Genomic DNA, 22,237 nt, shown 5'->3' with positions numbered 1-22,237 from the left:
AAGTATAAGGAAAAAAAAAAAAAAAAAAAAAAACACAACTGCAATCTCTCATCTCCCTCTCGCTCTCAGCCTATCTCCCTCTCTTCAAAGCATAGATCCTTCTTTGCCACCCTTGCCACAACCACTGATGCTGAGACACAATTGAACCAGGAAAGGATTTATGTTTCTTGTTCCACTATCAAATCTCCCATTTCCCTAACCCTAATATTTTTTGTCATCCCTTAGTTTTTTCTTTTTGTTGCTAGAAATTCGAATTCAACCTCATCCCTTCTCATTCGGTAAGATTATTTGAGGAATCATCTTCTAATTTGTTTTTTCTTGGTGTTGTTTCATCATTTTTTCGAAAATTCCAGTCTTATCTATTCTCTATTAGTTCTCCCGTTGTTTAGGGTTTTTTTTTTTTTTTTATGTCTTTTCTATGTTCAATTTCATCACTAATTGCTACTATTGTTGGAGGATTTTTTTGTAATTGGAGATAGTCAAGGAAGTATGCTGGCTGGGTTTTGTTTATTTATTCTTTAATGGCACTGGTGACTCATTTAGCAAGAGAAGCAGAAATTTGGGGGTGGATTAATTGGAGAAAGATGAGCAAGAAAGCATTGATGAATGCAAAGACAATGGTGGTGCTTTTGTGAAGAAGCACGGAGTGGTCCGAAAAAAGGTGAGATTTGTAGAGGAAAATGAAAGAACTGTTTGGAAAGGAATGGTGAATGATGAGTTGAAATCAGAGCAAAAGGAAGTAGAAAATGGAAAGCGGGCCTCTAAGAAAGGTGAGAATGGGGTGTAGGTTAAAGGTAGAAGATAAGGTGGGGCATTCTGATGACATTGATACAGAGTAAGGTTTGCAAAGAAGCAAGAGAGTAGGTTATTTTCTTAGGGCCATAAAGGATCATACAAAGTAGGAAGAAAGAAAAGTAAATAAGCAGTCCAAGAAAGTAAATAATTTGTAAATTCTATGTTTATGTCATTTGTTGTCAATATTGTGATTTATAACGTAATTGATCTGGTATGCATACAGAACTGGTATTCTATGTTTATGTTGTTATTTGTTGTGACTGTTGTATAAAAATCTATGTTTATGTCATTAGTTAACGAAATTGCTCAAGCTCGCCGCAAAGAGTGAAAGAAGAAACGATTATGTATTCCCTTCATACATAAATGCCATGCATTAATTTGCTCTATATCTTTTAATATTTCTGATTAGTAACTTACTAAGATGATGGATTAATTGAGTTTGTTTTGTTAGAATGGCCACCACCTTTTGAAGTGAGTTGTCTGAGTAGAATCCAGTAAATGACGTTTGATTTGGTCTTGATATGGTTTAAATATTTTAGTAAGTGTTATGATGTCATCCACATTCAACCATCATGTGTTCGTAGTGAGCTTCTTCTACTAATTCGTGTATGTTAGACCATTAATTCTATTATTACATTAAGAATTACTCCACTATTTATCTTTAAGAAATGTAGCTACTTTCGTGTTGTTTTGCTGTAATAACTTGGTCTGTATAAAAGGTTGATCTATGTTATAAATTGGTGTCTTACTGTTCCCCTCCATCTTTGTTTCCTGTGTTTTTTCCCTTATTTTGTTCCTCTTTCCCTAGAAATTGGCTTGGTTGGGTAAAGGCTACTGCTAAGGTCGAGTGAAATCAGATGTTGCTGGGATGAGTTGCATCAAAATTCCACTATAACAGGTAATACAAGAAATTTCTAGGTTGAGTTCCATTTCTTGATATGACATCCGGTTATAAGCTCAGTTATAGTTGTATCAGTGGTATTGAAATTGCTCTTATGAAAGTAATTATATAAATGCTGGCGTTGTGTCGTTTGTTATAGTTGTACCAGTGGTCTGCAAGTTACTTTTGTTCCTTTGTCATTATTGATATCATTTTTGTGGTAGTAAATTCTTGTCAACTACAGAGACTGGAAGATGAAGAGGAGAGGCATAAAGTTTAGAAGGAAAGCACTCGAGGGGATCTCTTGCTTGGTCCGACAGAGAAGCATTGGTCTGATATAGCATTATAGACTATATAAATGTCTAAACATGTATATGTGTTTAATTACTCCAAATGAAATACATTACAATCTTAAAGATTCCAAATAAGTGTTTTTCATTTTGTAAATTATGAATTGTAACATTGGTTTGAATTTCATTTTAGTTTGGAACCTGTGGTACAATTTCACATGAATTTTTTTTTGTTGAAGCTGTTAAAAAATATTGTCATTGGTTTCCAATTTGACGCCCAATATTTTTTTTAAACCTGGTGGCAATTATTTGTGACACGTTACTTGCCGTCCCGTAGTAAATAGTATATAGCGTCGCATATAATCGACCAACATTTACGACGCATAGTTAATGCAATGCATCACTTGCCGTCACAAGCCCGTCGTAAAAGGCCTATTGCGACGCTTTTGGCAGATTTTGTGACACGTTTTTACCATCCCAAAAGGTCCTTTTTGGTGGATTAAACTAATAATATAGATGTAATGTGTGACAATTACACTGAAAATGTCAAGAGTTATGCAATTCACAACTTATTTAGAATAACAACAATTATTATGATTTCTTTTTCTTAATCCACTTACATATATGGCTAAAAAGATGCAACAAGAAAGCAATTCAAGGCCTTGAAGCAAGAATCATCTCCCTCTTCTGCTTGTAATACACAAACATTTGATCTGCAGGCTGGAGGCTCATTTTGATTGCTGGGTTTTCCCTGAAGTTGTTAATCCAATTACATAAGCAAGGGAACTCACTGGCTTGCAGCACTTTGACACCAACCACTTGTTCAATCACTCCAAAAGAGGAGGCTATAAATCCCAAGGCCAAGTCAGCCAACCCAATTTCATTGCCACCGAAAAACTCCTTCTCTCCCAGAGCTTGCTCTTCCAAGATCTTGAGTAGATCTCTGACTTCTTTTGCAGCCTTCTCATGTTCTTCCCCATCAGCCATAAAGAATTTAGCAAATGGTACGCTCTGCTTGATCACACAAATTGAAATTTGCATTTGATTAGTAATGACTGAAAAGGCAGAAACTCCAATAATCTATAAAAGCAATATATGTTATGTTGTCAGATTGTAAATTTATATGACAATATATAAATATATATACGACATTGCTTGACATATATAATGATCACCTTTTCGTCTATAAACTTCGTCCAGAACCGCGCCAACGCTCTCTCATGAGGGTCATCTGAAAGGAGGGGATTCTGGGGCCAAGTTTCCTCAATGTACTCGAGGATCACACTGGACTCAGCGATTGGTTTCCCGTTGTGAACGAGTACTGGGATCTTTTTGTGAACTGGGTTGTAATGCAAAAGCAAATCACTCTTGTTAGCCAAATCCTCTTCTATATATTCATACTTCACACCCTTGAGCTCTAGAGCCCATGTCACTCTGGAACTATATGGACTAGGCCAAGCTCCAAACAGCTTCACTTCTTCCATTTCTTGTTGAGTTCTTTGCGTTCGTTAAATGTTCGTGTTCGGCCTCCTTATACAATATGCTTGTATGAATAAAGCTTTGAAATATCCTTTTGGAATAGTCAACCGGATGTTGCATTGTTTCTTCTTGGTTTCCTTTTTAACCAATTGAGATGATTTTTCAAGCAATTTAGGTGTGGCATATTAAGAATAGTAATGGAAGAACCACGCGTTCATGTATTTGAAAAGTTGTCTTGAGCTTGATTACCTTAGAATATACAGGATTTCCCATCTAGCCATTGTCTGCAGACGGCTGTGGTCCTGTGGATATCTCATTTAACAGGCCAAAGAGGCAATCTTTCTGCTATTCTTAATTTTTTATTGAAGATATAAAGTTTCATGTCGTCTTGTAGAATTAAATAAAAGCTATAGATTGAGAACAATATTGATATTTATCAACTTCCTGTTAAATTCCAAACAGCAGCTTCACTTCTTCCAACTTTTTTTCTTGTTTAATTTGTATTCTTAATTCCTCAAGCCCTTGGCCCCCTTTTATGTTATGATTCTTTGAATACATAAAGCTTTGAAATTTCCCTTGGAGTTTAACAGGAAGTTGCATTGTTTCTTCTTGGCCTCCTTTTTGACCAAATGAGATGACTTTTCTAAGTAATTTGAGTGTTCCCCAAGAACACCAATGTTTCTCTGCCAAGTATTTAACTCCAAGAGCCAATTGTGGATTATGTACACGAATTTCCAATTTTTTTTTTTCCAGACAGGATAACAATTGAATGTTAAATATTTTGAAAGATATTTTACAACGGGCTAATGCATTTATAGCATAGTTATGTCAAATATAACTAATGTGAATATAACATTGAATATATTATCATTCGAACGTTGAGATGGTAAACATTGTTAGTTAAATTCTCAATATATATAGTCAATTTAAAGAATATAAATAACAAACTCAAGATTTGTTTAGTTAGATAAAAGAAAAGTATGTATAAAAAAGAAAAAAAACGAAGAAGTGCCAAAATAGGATGGTGAAAGAAATGTGAATGGAACGAGACTCACACCATCTCCATTCGTCCCTTTCCTTTCCTCATTTCTCCTATCCCACCAAAAGCTCATAGAGACCTATAAAGCTAACGCATTGGTGAGAGCAAATTAGGAAGAAGAAAAAAGCAAGTAGTTTACAAAAATGGAAGAAGTGAAGCTGTTAGGAGCATGGCCTAGTCTCTTTTCTTACAGAGTCATATGGGCTCTAAAACTAAAGGGTGTCAAGTATGAATATGTCGAAGAAAATCTTACCACCAAGAGTGAACGTCTTTTGCAGCATAACCCAGTTCATAAGAAGATCCCTGTTCTCGTTCATGGCGGAAAACCAATCCCAGAGTCCACTATCATTCTTGAATACATTGAGGAGGTTTGGCCACAGAACCCACTGCTTTCAGATGATCCTTATGAGAGGGCCATGGCTCGGTTTTGGATTAAGTTTGGAGAGGACAAGGTGAGAGTCATCAAATTTTGTTCACAAAATTTTGAGTTTAAGTAATTCAAATCTAGACTCGCTTTAGATTTATTTAATTTTAACAAGATGCTCATATTCTTAATCATGAACACATCTCTTTGCGAACGTATTTGATAAAAAAATGTGATCAGCATAACATAATTGTATCTCCAGGCGATATTTATATTTGGACTACAATCTCAATCCTAGAAGTCTAGAACAACCACTAGACAAAAATTTGGCCTGACACGTTATAAGTGAGTAATAGTCTCATAATAAATTCTGTTTCGGTGTCCCTCTAATCTATTACAATTATCCTAAGCATGACTTGTTTACTAACTTTTTATCATTTTCTTTATAACATCTTAACAGTAGGCTAACTATATATTGAAAATAATCCTGTCGTCAAATCTGTTTACCAAATAATTTGAAATGTTTCATGGATTCACATGTGTATAGCTAATCAAATATCAAATTGAACCTTGCAGAGTTCAGTTTTTATTGCATATTTTCAATCAATTGGTGAAGAGCAGGAGAAGGCAAAAAACGAAGCCCAAGAAGCGTTGAAGACAATAGAACATGGACTTGGAGATAAGAAATTTTTTGGGGGGCAGAAAATTGGGTTGGCAGACTTGGCTTTGGGATGGATAGCTGGTTGGCTAGGAGCTATGGAAGAATCAGCTGGCTTAAAGTTGCTAGAACCAAATATGTTTCCTCACTTGCAAGCTTGGATACGCAATTTTAAAGAAGTGCCTGAGATCAAGGAGAACACCCCTCATCATGATGAATTGTTGCCTTATTTCAAATCCCTAAGAGAGAGGTCCATTGCATCAGCAAGATCATAGCCTAGTTTTTAAATCGAATTTGGCTATTGTTAGTCGTCGTCTTCTATATGCACATGAGCTCAGACAGTGATGCATAATAGATTTCGCGGTACATCAACAGTCAGAAATTGCTCATGAACGCTGAAGCATACTTTTGATATACCATGCATGCTTTTCCCTTTCAAATGCTATTAGTATATGTTTAATTAACTTTATATTTGTGAGAAAAGTATATGAATGTGGTCAGCATTTCAAAAGAGGGCACGATCTGATAATATATATATATATATATAAGAGGCCTTTACGGGATCTTCGTTTTTTTTAAAATAGAGATTAGTTGTTGGGTCCACACTACATTGAATTTTAACGATTCGAGATGGATCTCATAGATCATCTTTGCAAAATATTAGCCAAATAAAAAATATTTGAGATATCTCATTTTTTTTCCTCAAAAGACAAGACTTTATTAAATTCTAATTAAAATGTTTACATCTTCAGCTAATATGTTAAAAAGGAACTCAAAACTAATACAATCTCATCTAAAAGAACCTCCAGTTTTTTGAACTCGAGAATAATATTTGAGAATTCTAATTGAGTTCAAAGAAATTGACGAACACTTTGTTTTATAATAAACAATGAAAATTCATTGTGATAATAAAATAGGCAACTGTCTTCGGATTAAATTGAATTTTTGCAAGGGTGATCTATGAATCGAGACTTACAAAATGTACGGTTCAGATCATTGAAATTCAACGTGGAGTAGATCTCACAACCAATGGCGGATCCAGGATTTTAACATAGGGTGGTCCCAATATAAAAGCTCCAAAAAAAAAAAAAAAAGATGAAAATATCATTGAACAAATAAATGGCAAACTACAACTTTTCATTCATAATCTTTGTGCTAAACAAGCTAGAAATACTAAATTTTCATTCCTCGTGTAGAGTAGTTGTTCTTTACATTACAGAGATAATGAAAAGAACTATTATTATGCTCATGAGTAGTTGTTCTTTACATTACAGAGATACTGAAAAGAACTATTGTTATGCTTAGATTTCTCGAAAGTAAGAAGGAAATTAAAATCAAATCTCATTATTGAATTGAGAAGTAGCTACAAACAACAACAAAAAATATGCACAAAAAAGGATTTTTTTTTTTTTTTTTGGGAATTGTTATTAGCACTCTAAAAATCACATTCTACACTCCAAACTTTCTATATTATGAAAGAAAAATACACTTGTGAGGAGTGTAGAATGAGATTTTTTGAGTGCCAATAACACTTCCCTTTTTTTATCAAAAAAATAAAATAAAAACTATTATGTACGTTTGTAATCGATCACATTCCTTCAATAAGAAAAGAAAATGTTTTTGTAACGAGAAGAAACTTGCTGCTAATAGTAAGAAAAACTTTCAGACTATTTTTCTAAAAGCTTGATGCAAGTTTCTCCTTACCATTGGTAGCAAGTTTCTTCTGATAACAAAAACACTTTCTTTTCTTATTGCTGGAATGAAATTGATTACAAACATACATAGACATCTCTTTTAGACCGATTTTACAAGACAACATAAAACATAGGTGTTCAAAAGTCTTTACTTTCACACACATTCAGACTTTTACCCCCAAACTCTATTCTTTTACACAGTATCACGTGAAGGTTTTTTAAAAATTTTTTAATGACTTGATTTTGGTAAAGTTAATTTAATTGAAAGAATCTGACTATTCTATAAAAGATGGTGATAGTAGGATGTTCTTTTTTTTTTTTTTTTTTTTTTTTTTTTTTTTTTTTTTTTTTTTTTTTTTTTTAACGGTGCGTGTAAATATGTGATGAGCAAAAAGATAAAACAAAGAGGTGGGCATAGTATCACTCTAAAAAAGTTATACTTATATTAAAAATTTGGTTTATTATTTTAATTTATGGGCTAGGTGGGGCAGCCTCATTAGCCACCAATTGCAAAAGAAGTCAAAAGGTCTTACATCTGAAGCACCACACCTCTTGATATTATCTTACTTTTGTTAGCATAGAAGCCATGTCCTATTTCATGAATTTCTTATTAATGAGTGCGCCAGGTAGAGCAGCCTCATTGGAGATTGATTACAAACAGAGACAAAAGGTTGCTCTGCATTGTCTTCTTCGTTGGAACGAGGCTCCTTCGTCATGGCTGCTGTTCTTCTTCACCACTACCTAGACTTGGGTGGTCCTTGAAGATCCTTACAACTATTTATCTGAGCTTTCGGGTGGTTCCGGGACCACCCCGGTCCCTTAATAGATCCGTCCCTGCCCACAACTAGTTCTCCAATTCTACAAAAATGTATTATATATTGTTTTTACACTCATAATTGAAGCAAAGGATAAAATGAAAAGAAAACTAATGAAAATAGCTTGAAAACTTTGAGTTTTAACGATAAGGACCAAATAAAGGGTCGAATGAATAGTACCATGATTGATATTTTAGTATAAAAATGTGATTTTTCGTTAAAATAAACATTACCTGATGTTTTTCATTAAAGTTATCTACAATGAATTATGAAAGTGTGCGACTTGTGCTATTGACCGGGCCTTGCAGATAGATTTCCTTATCTATCTACCACATTTGAACCGGCAACAAAAAAAAAAATTTGTCTTTGATCGAACCACCTGCAGGAGAGAGGCCAGTGAGCTGTGGATACATATATGATTTCTTGTGTGACATCATCGCTAACGTACATGCACCCCATTTATGTTTCCAGTGAGTTATTTATAATGACCCTTGACTAAGTAACCTAAGAATATATATATATATATATATATATATATATATATATATATATATTAGTATATTGATATTTTTACATTAAGGATCCTTGACTAAGTAACCTAATATATATATATATTAATATATCGATATTTTTACATTAAGGATCCTTGACTAAGTAACCTAATATATATATATATATATATATATATATATATATAATATATATCGATATTTTTATATTAAGGATCCTTGACTAAGTAACCTAATATATATATATACATATATATATATATATATATATTAATATATCGATATTTTTACATTAAGGATGACCCTTGACTAAGTAACCTAAGAATATATATATATATATATATTTTTTTTTTTTTTAATTAGTACATCAATATTTTTACACTAAGGGGAGGGGGAGTTCGACAAAGCCACACAATGGGCAGCCTAATTTGGTATCGAATTCGCCAATCACAAGATTCAAACCTAAGACCTTTCACTTCCAGGTAAAAAGAAATATTACTAAATCGTAATACTGAGTAACAATAACTTAAGAATATTATATTATATTTTATGGTGCGACTTCAATTCTATGTAGCATTAATTTCAGCTATTCATTTTCCGTACTACTAAGAACTATACACCAGTGAAAAGTAATTTTACATGAAAGAAGCCAATTCCCCTCCAAAATCCTAAACCCATGTACTTGAGGCACAAGCAGCCAAATTGATTGTTGGGTACAAATAAACTTAAAAACCCTGCATACCAATCAGGGAATCACAACACAAAAATAACAAAAATGGCAGAAGTGAAATCACTCGCGTCCACATGCACCTTCCAATAATATTTTATGTGAAAGAAGCCAATTCCTCCCTAAATTCCCAAAGCCATGTACTTGAAGCACAAGCAGCCGATCTAATTGAGGGGTATAAATAGATCTAGAAACCCAGCATAACAAATCAGGAACCACAACACAAAAACTACAAAAATGGCAGGAGTGAAACTACTAGGAGCCTGGGCGAGTCCATATGTTTATAGGGTTATATGGGCACTAAAGCTCAAGGGTGTGGAGTATGAGTATGTAGAGGAGGATGTATTATTCAACAAGAGTGATGAACTTCTAAAGTACAACCCAGTGCACAAGAAGGTACCTGTTCTTGTTCATGATGGGAAACCAATTGCTGAGTCCATTATCATTCTTGAGTACATTGAAGAGGTATGGCCACACAACCCCTTGCTTCCGAAAGACCCACACCAAAGAGCCGAGGCTCGGTTTTGGGCCAAGTTCGGAGAGGACAAGGTAATCGCTCTCGACATTAGTTTAGCATGTTATGGTATCCATGTGATTGAGCATGAGTTATTCTTATTTAAATAGGTTATTGAGATTAATGGTATACTAACGTTACGTATTAGACTGTCTGGCTACGTAACATTTTAAACACAAACTGACCCAAATGTTTTGTCCAACATAGAACGGAGCTTTTCTTGGGTTATTTTTTGCTACTGGCGAAGAACAAGTGAAAGCAATAAAAGAAGCGCAGGAAAATCTTAAAATCTTGGAGGAGCATGGCCTGGGAAACAAGAAGTTCTTCAGCGGCAACGAGATTGGGTTGGCTGATTTAGCATTTGGTTGGATAGCTTTGTGGCTGGAAGTCTTGGAGGAAGCAGCCGGTGTTAAAGTATTTGAAGGAGATAGCTTTCCTCGCTTGCATGCATGGATTCAAAGTTTCAAGGAATCCCCAATAATCAAAGAAAACCTACCTGAGCGCAATGCATTGTTGAACTATTTCAAAGGCCGAAGGGCAACAGTTGTTGCTTCAGCACAATCATGAACAATATTTACTAGCTAATAAGTAGCTAGTGCTAGCTGGTGTCACTTCTTTGTTACTGTCATGTTGTATTAGTTGGACTGTCCAATTTCCAGAAAATAAAAACTTGCACTTAAATTTACATGTACACTTCCATGGCCTACTGGAGTTATAGGTCTCCATATTCCTACTCTCTTTTTTCTCGTGCTAGGGAGAGACGTCTGGTCATATAAAAAAAATTAATTCCAAAGAAGAGATCTGAGGAATATTGTTAACTACTTATGAATAATGAAGTGTACTTTTCTCTTTATCTCTAATTGACTTTGAAAAGTCAATTAAAGTGGAAATTGCACACATTTTGACTTTGAAAAGTCAATTAAAGTGGAAATTGCACACATTTTGACTACTAAGATAAACATATGCGTTGTTACTTTGGTTAAAATCTTATGTACTAGTGACAATAACATATGAAATTATAATTTTACTATTTAAAATCTTCAGTCATAGATAACATATAATTTTACTACTTAAAATCTTCAGTCATAGATAACATATAATTTTACTACTTCCAATCGTCCACGATTATTGGCTATTTTAATGCATTATAAAACCCCCACAACGATTGATAAACAGATATCACATATCAAATTATGAAGCAATTGATTGACCATAACACACTTCTTTGAAATGTACAATATGCATGGTTTTCTTTATTTCTAGGTGGCAGTATTATAGAGCTTTTATTAACATCATGTAGGTGAGATAATATATGAATGCGGTCAGCGTTAGAAGACAAACGGGTAATAGCCTCCCCAAAAAATATCATATATCATCTTTAATTATTGGTAATAGAACCCATTAATAAAAACTTAATTTGCATGTTCACTGTTCTTGAATTCTTGTTGTGACATCATCGCTGACGTACAGATGCACCTTTGAATTGTATGTGTTGTTGACCATTGAACAATCACCCAAATATGATATATATTTTGGGTAATGACATCCACACTTTTCTTTTTTTTTTTACGTTGTACATACCTTTTTAATTTCTATAATTTGAACTTCTTTAATTCAAGATTCAAAAGGTTAAAATTTGAAAAAAGTTATGTGGAAGATAAAAATTAGTGTATATATAACACCATCCTGTATTTTATGTGGGAAATGTCAATATTCCCCTTGATTACTTCAAGCACAAATAGTTAATCCAAGTACAAAAAATAAGGTATCACTAGTACCACAGCATAACAAAAATGGAAGAAGTGAAATTGCTGGGAGTCTGGTCTAGTCCATTTGTTTACAGGGTTAGATGGGCTCTAACACTCAAGGGTGTGGACTATGAGTATGTTGAAGAAGAGGATGTGTTATTTAACAAGAGTGAGGAACTTCTAAAGTACAACCCAGTGCACAAGAAGGTTCCTGTTCTTGTTCATAATGGGAAACCGATTGCAGAATCAGTTGTCATTCTTGAGTACATTGAAGAGGCATGGCAACACAAGCCCTTGCTTCCGAAAGACCCTCACCAAAGAGCCGAAGCTCGGTTTTGGGTGAAGTTTGGAGAGGATAAGGTAATTGTTCTCGACAGTCTAAGACATATGATGTTATCAGAATGATTGAATACTTACGAATATTTATTCGGATATATGACTGTTATATTGACATTGTATTGAACTACAAACTGACTTTGTCATACTGTTCGGCCATAAAAATCTTTGATGTAAACGCAAAAACTAACCCTGATATATTTTGTCACAGAACCTAGCTTTTCTTGGTTTCTTTTTAACAACTGGGGAAGAACAAGTGAAAGCTATAAAGGAAGCGCAGGAAAGTCTTTAAATCTTGGAAGAGCATGGCCTGAGAAATTAGAAGTCTTTTGTCGGCGAAGAGATTGGATTGGCTGATTTAGCATTTGGGTGGATATCTTGGTGGCTGGAAGTACTGGAGGAAGTAGCTGGGGTTAAAGTGTTGGAAGCTGAAAGCTTTCCTCGGTTGCATGCATGGATACAAGTTTCAAGGAGTTAGCAATCAAACAAAACCTTCCCGAGCGCAGCACAATGTTAACGTATTACAAGGACCGAAGAGCAACACTCATTGCTTAAGCAGAATCATAAACAATTATACATATATATACACACACATACACATATATCTTCATGGACTTATGGGATGTGTTTATTGAAGCTCTCAGTAATTGTTTCACTTGTGATCATTATATCTCTGGGGAGAGGAAGAGAGATAAAGAATCTGACACAAACTACAGAATTTTTTTTTTTTTTTGCTAAATAGAGAAAAACTTAGTTGAGATTAGTCGGCAATGGTTGCGTGTAAGACACTTACCCTCCTCCAAAGAACCACGTGCCCCATCCCTCCACCATTTTTATTGATAATAAATGAAAGTAAACCATAAAGATACAAGCAGGAGGACTATGCCAAGTCTAGCAAAGACAAAATGAACAATGAAAACGATAATAAGGACAAAACAAAGTGTCACGAACATGGACAGAGGCTACAATATTCGGAACCCTAGACCACAAGTAATAAGCATAACTATTTGTCCCAAATGAAACTAAATCATCTACAACCTGATTTCATTCTATATAAATATGTGTACACATAAATTGCATTGATGAAGTTGCCGGAGATAATTCTTCCAATCTACCATGCATTTGGAAAATTTTATGCAAGCAATTCCTCCACTCCCACTCTCATCAATTGCTAAGGCACCAATTGAGGAGAACGCGAGAAGTCAACAACCAAAGAAAAATTAACTTCTAACCAAATAAAATTTCAATCCTGAACTGAAGCTAATTCAATAGCTTTAATTATCGCTATTACCTCTGCCACCACAGAGATAGGAATCTTCAAGTTAGAACAAAAAATTCCAAGGAATTAGCCTTTAAAATCCTGAAACATACTGCCATAACCAACTCGACGAGGCCTACATGTAACACCAAACCTCTTAAACACACATTAGCCCTGAACATAACTAGACACTATTCTATTTGAATAATGAATCTGTCCAACAATAAGCTTAAAGCATAAGAAACATTAATTCTAAGTCATTCATGTGGAGTTTGGTTTCTCAAGTACCATATACTCACAAAATAGAAACAAAGCTGTCATCTATAAATCTCATAATTGTGAACTCTTATTCAAGGCCAACCCGTGGTGAAAACGTTCTCATAATTGTGAACTCTTGTCCTACCTCCCTGACTCTACCCCCGTTTGACATAATATGATGTCTTCACTGACTAGTTTTCTTTTGTGTAATTCAGAAGCAAAACTTTTTTAGATTCTACAAAGCAGTTGGCGAAGAGCTAGCAAGAGCAGTAAAAGATGCCCAAGAACATCTGAGAATCCTAGAAGAGCACCTTGGTGAGAAGAAGTTTTTTGACGGAAATGAGATCGGAATGACAGACTTGTCTTTTGGATGGATGGCATTCTGGCTTGAGGTCATGGAAGAAACGGCTGGTGTAAAAGTGCTGGACGTCGATAGCTTCCCACGCTTGCACGCAAGGATTAAAAATTTCAAGGAAGTTCCTGGGATCAAAGGAAACCATCCTGATCCAAGTTAACTGTTAGCCTATTTTGAACGCCTAAGGGAGAAGTTTACGAAGCCAGCTAATTCTTGATATCCAAGTCTTAATATACATGAACCAAACACGAATAAAGGTTAAAAAGTAAGGAGTCATATCAGATATAAAAAAAATGCAATAGCTTGTGCATTCCATACGTCAATAGTTTCAAGCACATCTAGTGTAATCTTCAAAAACCCTTCATTAACTGTCGAATCATAAAGGTATTATGAAAATGAATTTGCATTCACAGTATAATTTCTCTGATCAATGAAACTTGTCGAGGTAGAAATTGGGCTTCTTTTTCTTTCGAATAATCAGACTGCGAGGAGATCAGGCTCTGCAAGTGAATGCATGCTGGGTTGTGGAGCCTAGCTTTGTGTATTTTTAGCACTCGCTTCTGAGAGTAAAGTTTCGGGTTCACCTGTTCGGTATAACTTCACAGTGTCTGCATATCAGAAGTAAGAGCAACATTAGACATTAAAATAGTTTCCCTGTGATTTAACTTTGTTCTTTTTAAGATTTTCCTTTGTCACGGAAGATAAACAATTGTTGACTCAAAAATAGAAGAGTTCGAGCATCTCTAACAGTACTCACTAAATTTTTGTTATTGTGGCTAGTCAAATGACCCAAATGTTAATTTGGCTAGCCACCACTTCCACTTAATATTAGCTATTTTAGTAAGTTAAAATATGTTTTTCCCTAAACTAAGTAACAAGCCAAGCCCTTTTTCTTCTCTTGAAGCCTACAAACAATGCAATTTATAGTTTTCAATGTTTAGCAAAAATTTAACTTTCTCACTTCTCCTAGCTAAAGTAGGTAGGTTGTTGGAGCTTGGTCTTTCTTCAAGCCTGTTGGAGCTTGGTTTTTCTTCATGTTTGTTAAAGTAGGTAGGTTGTTGGAGATGCTCCCTACGTATTTGCCTGTGTTTTTGAAGTTTCTTGTCACATTGATCTTTTATTTTTTGGACGATACTTGGGTACTCGCTAGGGAGTACCCAAGTTACTGACTTCATAATGTGGCCAAATGAGAATAGCCCACCTGTCTTCTCTAAAACTGCCCCAAACATTGGTTATCTTTGTAATCAAACATCACAATTTTATAGCATTGACTCAAGATATCTCCAAACTGTTAAAGAACCCCAAGAAGTGTCGTTTCTATTCCAGCAATTGGTCAGTAACAAAATAAAGTGTAAAAGAGAGTTCGATGAGTTTTCTTTAGTCTTTAGCTTTTTTAGTAGCCTTGGGGGATGAGATTCAGTGTCTGAAAAGAGAAAATGAAGGGAATATAACCTTGAGATTGAGTTTGGAGACGAGAATGGAAAAAAGGATTCAGCAATGGAGACGAGAATGGAAAAAAGGATTCAGCAATTCACCTTTTGGTTAACACTCAACCTTTAAATAGCAAAAAGCCAACGCCAAACTACATACAGTTAACATCCACAAGAGACTACAGCACTAGTTTTGTTGGAGGAGATAAACAATTTGTTGATTAATTACGTTCTTCGTCAGCAATGGGTGAATCCAAGCTTGGAAGATCAGGTTGTAAATTGAACATGTTTGAGATTTTTTCGGTTAACAACTATGATTTACAAAGAATTGCTTACCGATAAAAACATTTGGGACAGTATGTTGTCCTGTAATTATTGTTTGAATGATGAAGGATGACCTGTTGAGAAGGCTTGGGAACAAAAACTTGTAACCGATGGCCACTGTACTCGTTATTCGTCCGTTCGACTTTTGGAGGAGGCAAAAGAAGAAACAAACATTTTTGTTGCATGACAAGGATTTGAAACTTTACTAACCTTGGTGGAATTTTCTTCAAAGAGTTGATATCAATAGAAGGCCTTTTTCGATGGGAGCACTTGAACACATGCCCAATTTAATTTTGTTTCCGTTAGAACTGCGGCCACGAGAGGTTAGAGCTCAAAGCTAATTAATATATGTTGCACATTCGTTGTATTACTTTGCTAATTAAGCATTTCGGTTTCCTGCTATGTGTCTAATTTTGTTAACAACTATACGCTGGTAGAACTCTTGGTGTAATTGTGTTATTTGGCCCAATTAGATTATGCATGATAAGGTGTTTTCATGTGAAAATGTGATTTATCTTCCATTTGTCTACACATGCATGTTACAAGAGGAAAGCATCCAACTGATCAACACGTGAACTTTTTTTGTTTTTATTTGAGTTTTTATTTTCCCCCTCAGGCATTTAACAATTGGGGAGTTTAGAGATGCAAAGTTAGGTTATTACATTGCCTTTAGATTCACTTGTTCAAGGGTTATTATTGTAAAGATGGAAGAAATATTGATGAAGATGAAGAAAGAATTCTGCAGAAAACAGAGAGAGAGCTCGAGAGTGTATGAGAGAAAAAACTTGTATTTTTCTTAATGATCAAGTAATATTTTACAGTGTGCACTTATATTGTTTAAACAGTTTTTTAATCATGCAATGTAAACTAACCACTTGGATAAGATTCTAACAACCTTATAACTACTTATTACAATCCTTATAACAACCTATTTTATCTCTTGATAAATTGCTACATATGTGCCCTTGATATGTTCTTTATTTCGATCTTTATCTTTGTCACGCTTACAATTATTGATATGGACTGGGCCAAGTTCCGAGCAGCAGCTTCACTTTTTCCATTTTCTTTGTTGAATTTGTGTTCTTAATTCCTCAAGCCTTTGGCCCCATATGTGTTATGATTCTACGAATACATAATGCTTTGAAATTTCCTTTCGAATTTAACAAGAAGTTGATTATTTCTTATTGGCCTTCTGACCAAATGAGATGACTTTTCAAAGCAATTTGTGTGTTCCCCAAGACCACCAACGTTTCTCTGCTACGTATAGCTCCGAGAGCACGAATTTCTGAAATTGGATCCACTAGTGTCCGGAGCATAAGGATCTAAAAATCTGGATTTTTTATTTGTGTAGAAAAAAAAGTAGACTTGTTAGAATTAAATTATATATATATATATATATATATGTATGTGTATATATATAGGGAATTGTTATTAGCACTCCAAAAATTTCATTCTACATTTCTCACAAATGTATTTTTCTTTCTAATTATAAACAGTTTGGAGTGTCAAATGAGATTTTTAAAGTGCTAATAACAATTCCTTACACACACACACATATATATATATATATATATATATATCTCAGATAGATACGTGAACCGACAAGACTTAAGACTAAGTGTAGGTTTGTATGAAATATTACTTAAGGTCAAATAAGACGGCATTATAATTCGTAATCTCGATGTGACCTCCTTCACAGACTGCTTGGAGCCCACGCAAGTTTGAACTGCATCCAACCAGCAATATATAGCATCCACCAGACCAGAGTAAGAAGACAACCACAAGCAAGAAGAATATGGAGGAAGTGAAGGTAATAGGGTTCTGGACAAGTCCATATGTTTACAGGGTTACATGGGCTCTGAATCTCAAGGGTATCAAATATGAGTATCTGGAAGAGGACATTTTTAACAAGACTGATTTGCTTCTTCGCCATAACCCGGTGCATAAGAAGGTTCCGGTGTTTGTCCATGGAGGAAAAAATATTGCAGAGTCCATGGTTATACTCGAGTACATCGACGAGACATGGCCGCAGAACCCTCTCCTGCCAAATGACCCTCACGCAAGGGCCGTGGCTCGGTTTTGGACCAAGTTTGGAGACGACAAGGTAATCCTACCTCCCTGACTCTACCCCCGTTTGACATAATACAATGTCTTCACTGACTAGTTTTCTTTTGTGTAATTCAGAAGCAAAGCTTTACTAGATTCTACAAAGCTGTTGGCGAAGATCTAACAAGAGCAGTAAAAGATGCCCAAGAACATCTGAGAATCCTAGAAGAGCATGGCCTTGGTGAGAAGAAGTTTTTTGAAGGAAATGAGATCGGAATGACAGACTTATCTTTTGGATGGATAGCATTCTGGATTGAGGTCATGGAAGAAACGGCTGGTGTAAAAGTGCTGGACGTCGATAGCTTCCCACGCTTGCACGCATGGATTAAAAGTTTCAGGGAAGTTCCTGGGATCAAAGGAAATCATCCTGATCCAAGTCAACTGTTGGCCTATTTTAAAGGCCTAAGGGAGAAGTTTACGAAGCCAGCAAATTCTTGATATCCAAGTCTCTTAATATATATACATGAACCAAACACGAATAAAGGTTCAAGAGTAAGGAGTCATATCAGATATATAAAAAAATGCAACAGCTTGTGTAATCTTCAAAAACCCTTCATTAACTGTCGAATCATAAAGGTATTATGAAAATGAATTTGCATTCACAGTGTACTTTCTCTGATCAATGAAATTTGTCGAGGTAGAAATTAAGCGTCTTTTTCTTTCGAATAATCAGACTGCGAGGAGATCAGGCTCTGTAAGTGAATGCACGCTGGGCTGTCGAGCTTAGCTTTGTGTATTTTTAGCACTCGCTTCTGAGAGTAAAGTTTCGAGTTCACCTGTTCGGTATAACTTCACAGTGTCTGCATATCAGAAGTAAGAGCAACATTAGTCATTAAAATAGTTTCCCTTTGTTTTAACTTCGTTCTTTTTAAGATTTTCCTTCGTCACGGAAGATTTTATAACTAGCCAGCACGGCCAACACAAAGATATACAACTGTTGACCCACAAAGAGACGAGTTCGGGCATCTCAACGATACTAGCTAAATTTTTGTTATTGTAGCTAGCCAAATGACCCACATGTTAGTTTGGCTAGCCACCATGTTCCAACAATACTAGCTATTTTAGCTTAAGTTAAAATATTTATTTTCCTAAACTTAACCACCCAAGCCCTTTTTCTTCTCTTGAAGCCCACGAACAATGTAATTGTATAGTTTTGAATGTTTAGCAAAAATCTAACTCTCTCTCCCTCTCTCCTCCTAGCTAAATCTAGCTAGTTAATGTTCACAAAGTTAAGATAGCTAGTTATTTAGCTAGCCTGTCGGAGCTTTGGTTTTTCTGCATTTTTTGTCAAAGTAGCCAGAAAGTCTCATTTAACTAGGCTGTTGGAGATGGTCACTACATATTTGCCTGTGTTTTTCTTAACTTTCTTGTCACATTGGTCTTCTATGTTTTTAAGAGTATAATCAATTGCCCACTCGTGAGAAATACAAAAAAAAAAAAAAAAAAAATGCAAAACTGTTTTGTTAAAAACCAGTGCCATAAAAGACGACCATTCATGTAAGAATATGATACCTGTACAACCACCAATGTGTTTCCCACCTGCATGGAAAGGAACAGAAGTATGAGCTTCTATTACTAATTTATTATTAAACAAACATTAAGATCAATAGTAGAAATTGCAATATGAAAAACTTATAATGTGTTCGAACCCATTAGTCGGTAATATCTTTCTTCAGATAGTGCCTATTAGCCAATGAAGCTACTGTTGAGAAATCGTACTGAGGATGGGATTACTATGAAGTCAAAATCTAACAAAATGAAAATTTCTTTTCTAATTAAACCTTACCGTATTTCACTGAGTGACCATTAACAGGGGGCTAGAGACAGATAATATCACAATTTTCTAGCATTGACTCAAGATACTGTTAAAGGACCCAAGAATTTTCATTTCTATTCCGGCAATTGCTCAGTAACAAAATAAGGAGTGAAAAGAGAGTTCGAGGAGGTTTCTTTAGTCTTTACTTTTGTTTGTAACCTTGGAGGATGAGATTCAGTGTTTGAAAGGAGAAAAAAATGAAGGGAATATAACCTTGAGAGTGAGTATGGAGAAAAGAATGTAAAAAAGGAAGATTGCGTGTTTGAGACGAGAATAGAAAAAAGGATACAGCAATTCACCTTTTGGATAACATTCAACGCCGAACTACATATAGATAACATCCACAAGACTACTACTCTAGTTTTGTTGGAGGAGATAAACAATTTGTTGCTCAAAGATTACATTCTTCATCAACAATGGGTGATACCGTTGCACTTATCAACAACTGTGTATAATAAGTATTAAGGACAACTGAAATTGTACAAAATTGCAATAAACATCGCGTAGAGATACTTTCTAGAATAAATATTCTTTCTAAGCTATGTGGAGCTGCAGCATAAGTAGCCTAAAATACCGGTCCACCCTTGGATCCATCAAATGAATCCAAGGATGGGAGCTCAGGTTGTAAATTGAACATGTTCGAGATTTTTGAGATTAACTAAGAATTACAAAGAGTTGCTTACCAATAAAAACATTTGGGACAGTATGTTGTCCTGTAAGCCGCTCCAATACCTTTTGTAGCTGTGGCCCTTGGGGACCTGAACAAGAGAAATAGCTTTCAAATTCAGCGACGGAATCAAACATGATTCTTCAACATTAAAACAAAGCCAAACAGATGCGTAACCTATTAAATTCGGGGAACAAAAACCTTTGAACTTTGTGTATAAAAGCAAACTTATTTTCTTGATTCTAGAAACATTATTTCGACGATTCTGAAATCCCCAGAAACGTGAGGACATTCCTACAACCTTTCTGTTCGAAAGGCGAATGGAGCTCACATGTTGATCTTGAATGCTATTCAATATTCACACCTTCTACACATGTTCAGCTAACCTACCATCAAATTTTCTATTCCAACTATTCTACCACATTGTGAAACACAGAAAACTAAATCTAAAGCTCAATTAACATTCACATTAAATCTAAGGACTGAACTGCAAACTCAAGCATTGCCATGTAATGGTAAAAAATGCGTACCCAGTTCATCCAATTCAATCACGATCGGCTCCACGCCAAGCCTTTTGAACAACGTTTTCACCTCAGACGAGTATCTTCAAACACAATTTCCCGAAAACCGAATTCAAAATTTCTCGAAAAGAAACCAAATTTACACCAAGATCAACACCCAAATTGCAAATTTACGAAATTTAAAAGCACAGGAGATTTGAAAAGATGCACTCACGAACACCAAGTTTTGGAATAGACGGCAACTGGGTTCTCATCCACCGTCTTCTTAACGCTCTCTTCGAGCCGAGACCCGAAGGAGGAGGAAGCCATGGCCTGAACCGACATGGGTCTCCATCGTCTCGAGCTGCCATGGACGCTGGAAAGGCTGGTGCTCGAGCTGCCTCCCGGACTGTTATTATTGCTGAAGGGAAGAGAGCAAATGGATGACTTGTTTGCAGAAGAAAGAATGCGAGCTGAATTTAGAGAAACGGATGCGAAATTGGTGAGATTGTATGAGACTGCCATTGCTGTTGCTGCTCTCTCTCTCTCTCTCTCTCTCTCTCTCTCTCTGTGGCTTCGGCTTTCTTGGGAGCTTTTTGCTTGGCTTTTCGGCCTAGCTACCGGTCACTTTACCTGCTTCCTCTGCCTTTTTTGTTGACAAATGAGAATGCGAAGGTAAAAAGCTGTACAACAGGTGAAGGAGAAATATTGTCAGGCTTGGGTCTCCTATAATTGCTTATGATGTAACTTTAAATTATTTTTATGGTATCGAAAAATGATGGTCCATGTTTGTGTTAAGTTTAATAATTACACGTGTTATACGTTGTTTAATTCATATTTTTTATATGTTTGGTTTGAAAATTTCTTATATATGAAAAAACGTGCGAAAATATGAAATAAATGATTCTCACATTGATGAAAGAAAAACTTTATAAAAATTTAGAAGAAATTAAATTACTTTTCGCATTATCAATCCTTAATTTTATGATAAAATCTTAAATTTCTTCGTTCTCTTACTGGTTTGGGTTTTTGACTGTTGGATTCATTTTCCTTGTCATTCAGTAGCTGATGAAAAAGTGAAAACAGGAACTGGGCTTTTGCTGCCATTGATTTGAGGCTTTTGGCAGTTGGACTGAGGAGAACGAAAGCCACATATGAAAAGCATTAACCTGCAAGAAGATATGGACTTATGGACCTTTAGGTTTTTGTATAAGGGCCATCTTAGGGAGCGTGTATGTTTCTTTGGGCCGAGGTCCCCTTCTTTGTTTTTTATCTTTCTCAATTTTGATAAAGATTTAACTCCCTCTTTCTACCAAAAATAAACACTAATAATTTTGGGTAATAATCCGGCTATTGAACAAACGTTTGTTCTTAGAAAAAATAATGTACTATAAACATTCCGTTAATATCTTGCCAACAATACATCCAGACATTTTGCAGATACATTTTCAATAACATTTATGCATGTTCATTTTTTAATCAATATCAGACATCTTACATAAAGATTTATTTTCTAAGAAAGAATAAAAACAAGTGTTAGATAAGTTATACATTTTTATATTTGTGTATTTCAAGCAATAGATATAACCATTTTGCTTGTACAACTACGATCAGCCTTGTATGTTATTGTAGGCTTTGTCCTTCTAGATTAGTGGATTCTTGGAGGTCATCAAGT

General features: G+C 35.2%; 6 protein-coding genes and 1 long non-coding RNA gene across 7 annotated transcripts; 5 read left to right on the top strand and 2 right to left on the bottom strand.

The window, feature by feature from the left end:
* Positions 1–35: 35 nt before the first annotated feature.
* LOC137727156 (uncharacterized) lies at positions 36–2,086 on the top strand. Its single transcript, XR_011067734.1, has 3 exons — positions 36–935; positions 1,604–1,693; positions 1,900–2,086. It is a non-coding gene; the product is annotated as an uncharacterized lncRNA (long non-coding RNA).
* A 369-nt stretch (positions 2,087–2,455) lies between these two features.
* Positions 2,456–3,728, bottom strand: LOC137726931 (probable glutathione S-transferase). Its single transcript, XM_068465886.1, has 2 exons — positions 3,141–3,728; positions 2,456–2,976 (listed from the first exon to the last, which is right to left on the bottom strand). Exons 1-2 carry the CDS (start codon positions 3,447–3,449, stop codon positions 2,620–2,622), a joined length of 666 nt encoding a protein of 221 aa, XP_068321987.1. The 5' UTR covers positions 3,450–3,728; the 3' UTR covers positions 2,456–2,619.
* Positions 3,729–4,591: 863 nt separating this feature from the next.
* Positions 4,592–6,018, top strand: LOC137726929 (probable glutathione S-transferase). Its single transcript, XM_068465884.1, has 2 exons — positions 4,592–4,935; positions 5,424–6,018. The coding sequence occupies exons 1-2, from the start codon at positions 4,627–4,629 to the stop codon at positions 5,778–5,780; spliced, it is 666 nt and encodes a 221-aa protein (XP_068321985.1). The 5' UTR covers positions 4,592–4,626; the 3' UTR covers positions 5,781–6,018.
* Positions 6,019–9,288: 3,270 nt separating this feature from the next.
* On the top strand, positions 9,289–10,617 carry LOC137726683 (glutathione transferase GST 23-like). Its single transcript, XM_068465623.1, has 2 exons — positions 9,289–9,799; positions 9,972–10,617. The coding sequence occupies exons 1-2, from the start codon at positions 9,488–9,490 to the stop codon at positions 10,329–10,331; spliced, it is 672 nt and encodes a 223-aa protein (XP_068321724.1). The 5' UTR covers positions 9,289–9,487; the 3' UTR covers positions 10,332–10,617.
* Positions 10,618–11,557: 940 nt separating this feature from the next.
* On the top strand, positions 11,558–13,879 carry LOC137721468 (glutathione transferase GST 23-like). The gene is made up of 2 exons (XM_068460567.1): positions 11,558–11,872; positions 13,580–13,879. Exons 1-2 carry the CDS (start codon positions 11,558–11,560, stop codon positions 13,877–13,879), a joined length of 615 nt encoding a protein of 204 aa, XP_068316668.1.
* Positions 13,880–17,214: 3,335 nt separating this feature from the next.
* LOC137725454 (probable glutathione S-transferase) lies at positions 17,215–18,223 on the top strand. The gene is made up of 2 exons (XM_068464142.1): positions 17,215–17,577; positions 17,658–18,223. Exons 1-2 carry the CDS (start codon positions 17,269–17,271, stop codon positions 18,015–18,017), a joined length of 669 nt encoding a protein of 222 aa, XP_068320243.1. The 5' UTR covers positions 17,215–17,268; the 3' UTR covers positions 18,018–18,223.
* LOC137725456 (glutaredoxin-C5, chloroplastic-like) lies at positions 18,019–21,194 on the bottom strand. The gene is made up of 5 exons (XM_068464143.1): positions 20,798–21,194; positions 20,593–20,666; positions 20,079–20,153; positions 19,092–19,118; positions 18,019–18,379 (listed from the first exon to the last, which is right to left on the bottom strand). Exons 1-5 carry the CDS (start codon positions 21,085–21,087, stop codon positions 18,303–18,305), a joined length of 543 nt encoding a protein of 180 aa, XP_068320244.1. The 5' UTR covers positions 21,088–21,194; the 3' UTR covers positions 18,019–18,302.
* Between the last annotated feature and the right edge of the window lie 1,043 nt (positions 21,195–22,237).

The sequence above is a fragment of the Pyrus communis genome, chromosome 2 (genome assembly GCF_963583255.1).
Source record: "Pyrus communis chromosome 2, drPyrComm1.1, whole genome shotgun sequence".
Taxonomy (NCBI): Eukaryota; Viridiplantae; Streptophyta; class Magnoliopsida; order Rosales; family Rosaceae; genus Pyrus; species Pyrus communis.
Note: the sequence above shows the minus strand (reverse complement) of the source record. Positions and strands in the feature narration are given on the sequence as shown.

Coding starts and splice junctions, on each gene's coding strand:
- LOC137726931 (XM_068465886.1), bottom strand. CDS start 3,449: ATGGAAGAAGTGAAGCTGTTTGGAGCTTGGCCTAGTCCATATAGTTCC. Junction 2,977..3,140: donor CGAAGTTTATAGACGAAAAG/GTGATCATTATA, acceptor GTGATCAAGCAG/AGCGTACCATTTGCTAAATT.
- LOC137726929 (XM_068465884.1), top strand. CDS start 4,627: ATGGAAGAAGTGAAGCTGTTAGGAGCATGGCCTAGTCTCTTTTCTTAC. Junction 4,936..5,423: donor TTAAGTTTGGAGAGGACAAG/GTGAGAGTCATC, acceptor TGAACCTTGCAG/AGTTCAGTTTTTATTGCATA.
- LOC137726683 (XM_068465623.1), top strand. CDS start 9,488: ATGGCAGGAGTGAAACTACTAGGAGCCTGGGCGAGTCCATATGTTTAT. Junction 9,800..9,971: donor CCAAGTTCGGAGAGGACAAG/GTAATCGCTCTC, acceptor TGTCCAACATAG/AACGGAGCTTTTCTTGGGTT.
- LOC137721468 (XM_068460567.1), top strand. CDS start 11,558: ATGGAAGAAGTGAAATTGCTGGGAGTCTGGTCTAGTCCATTTGTTTAC. Junction 11,873..13,579: donor TGAAGTTTGGAGAGGATAAG/GTAATTGTTCTC, acceptor TGTGTAATTCAG/AAGCAAAACTTTTTTAGATT.
- LOC137725454 (XM_068464142.1), top strand. CDS start 17,269: ATGGAGGAAGTGAAGGTAATAGGGTTCTGGACAAGTCCATATGTTTAC. Junction 17,578..17,657: donor CCAAGTTTGGAGACGACAAG/GTAATCCTACCT, acceptor TGTGTAATTCAG/AAGCAAAGCTTTACTAGATT.
- LOC137725456 (XM_068464143.1), bottom strand. CDS start 21,087: ATGGCAGTCTCATACAATCTCACCAATTTCGCATCCGTTTCTCTAAAT. Junction 20,154..20,592: donor GATTGAATTGGATGAACTGG/GTACGCATTTTT, acceptor TCTCTTGTTCAG/GTCCCCAAGGGCCACAGCTA. Junction 19,119..20,078: donor TGTCCCAAATGTTTTTATTG/GTAAGCAACTCT, acceptor CTTTCCATGCAG/GTGGGAAACACATTGGTGGT.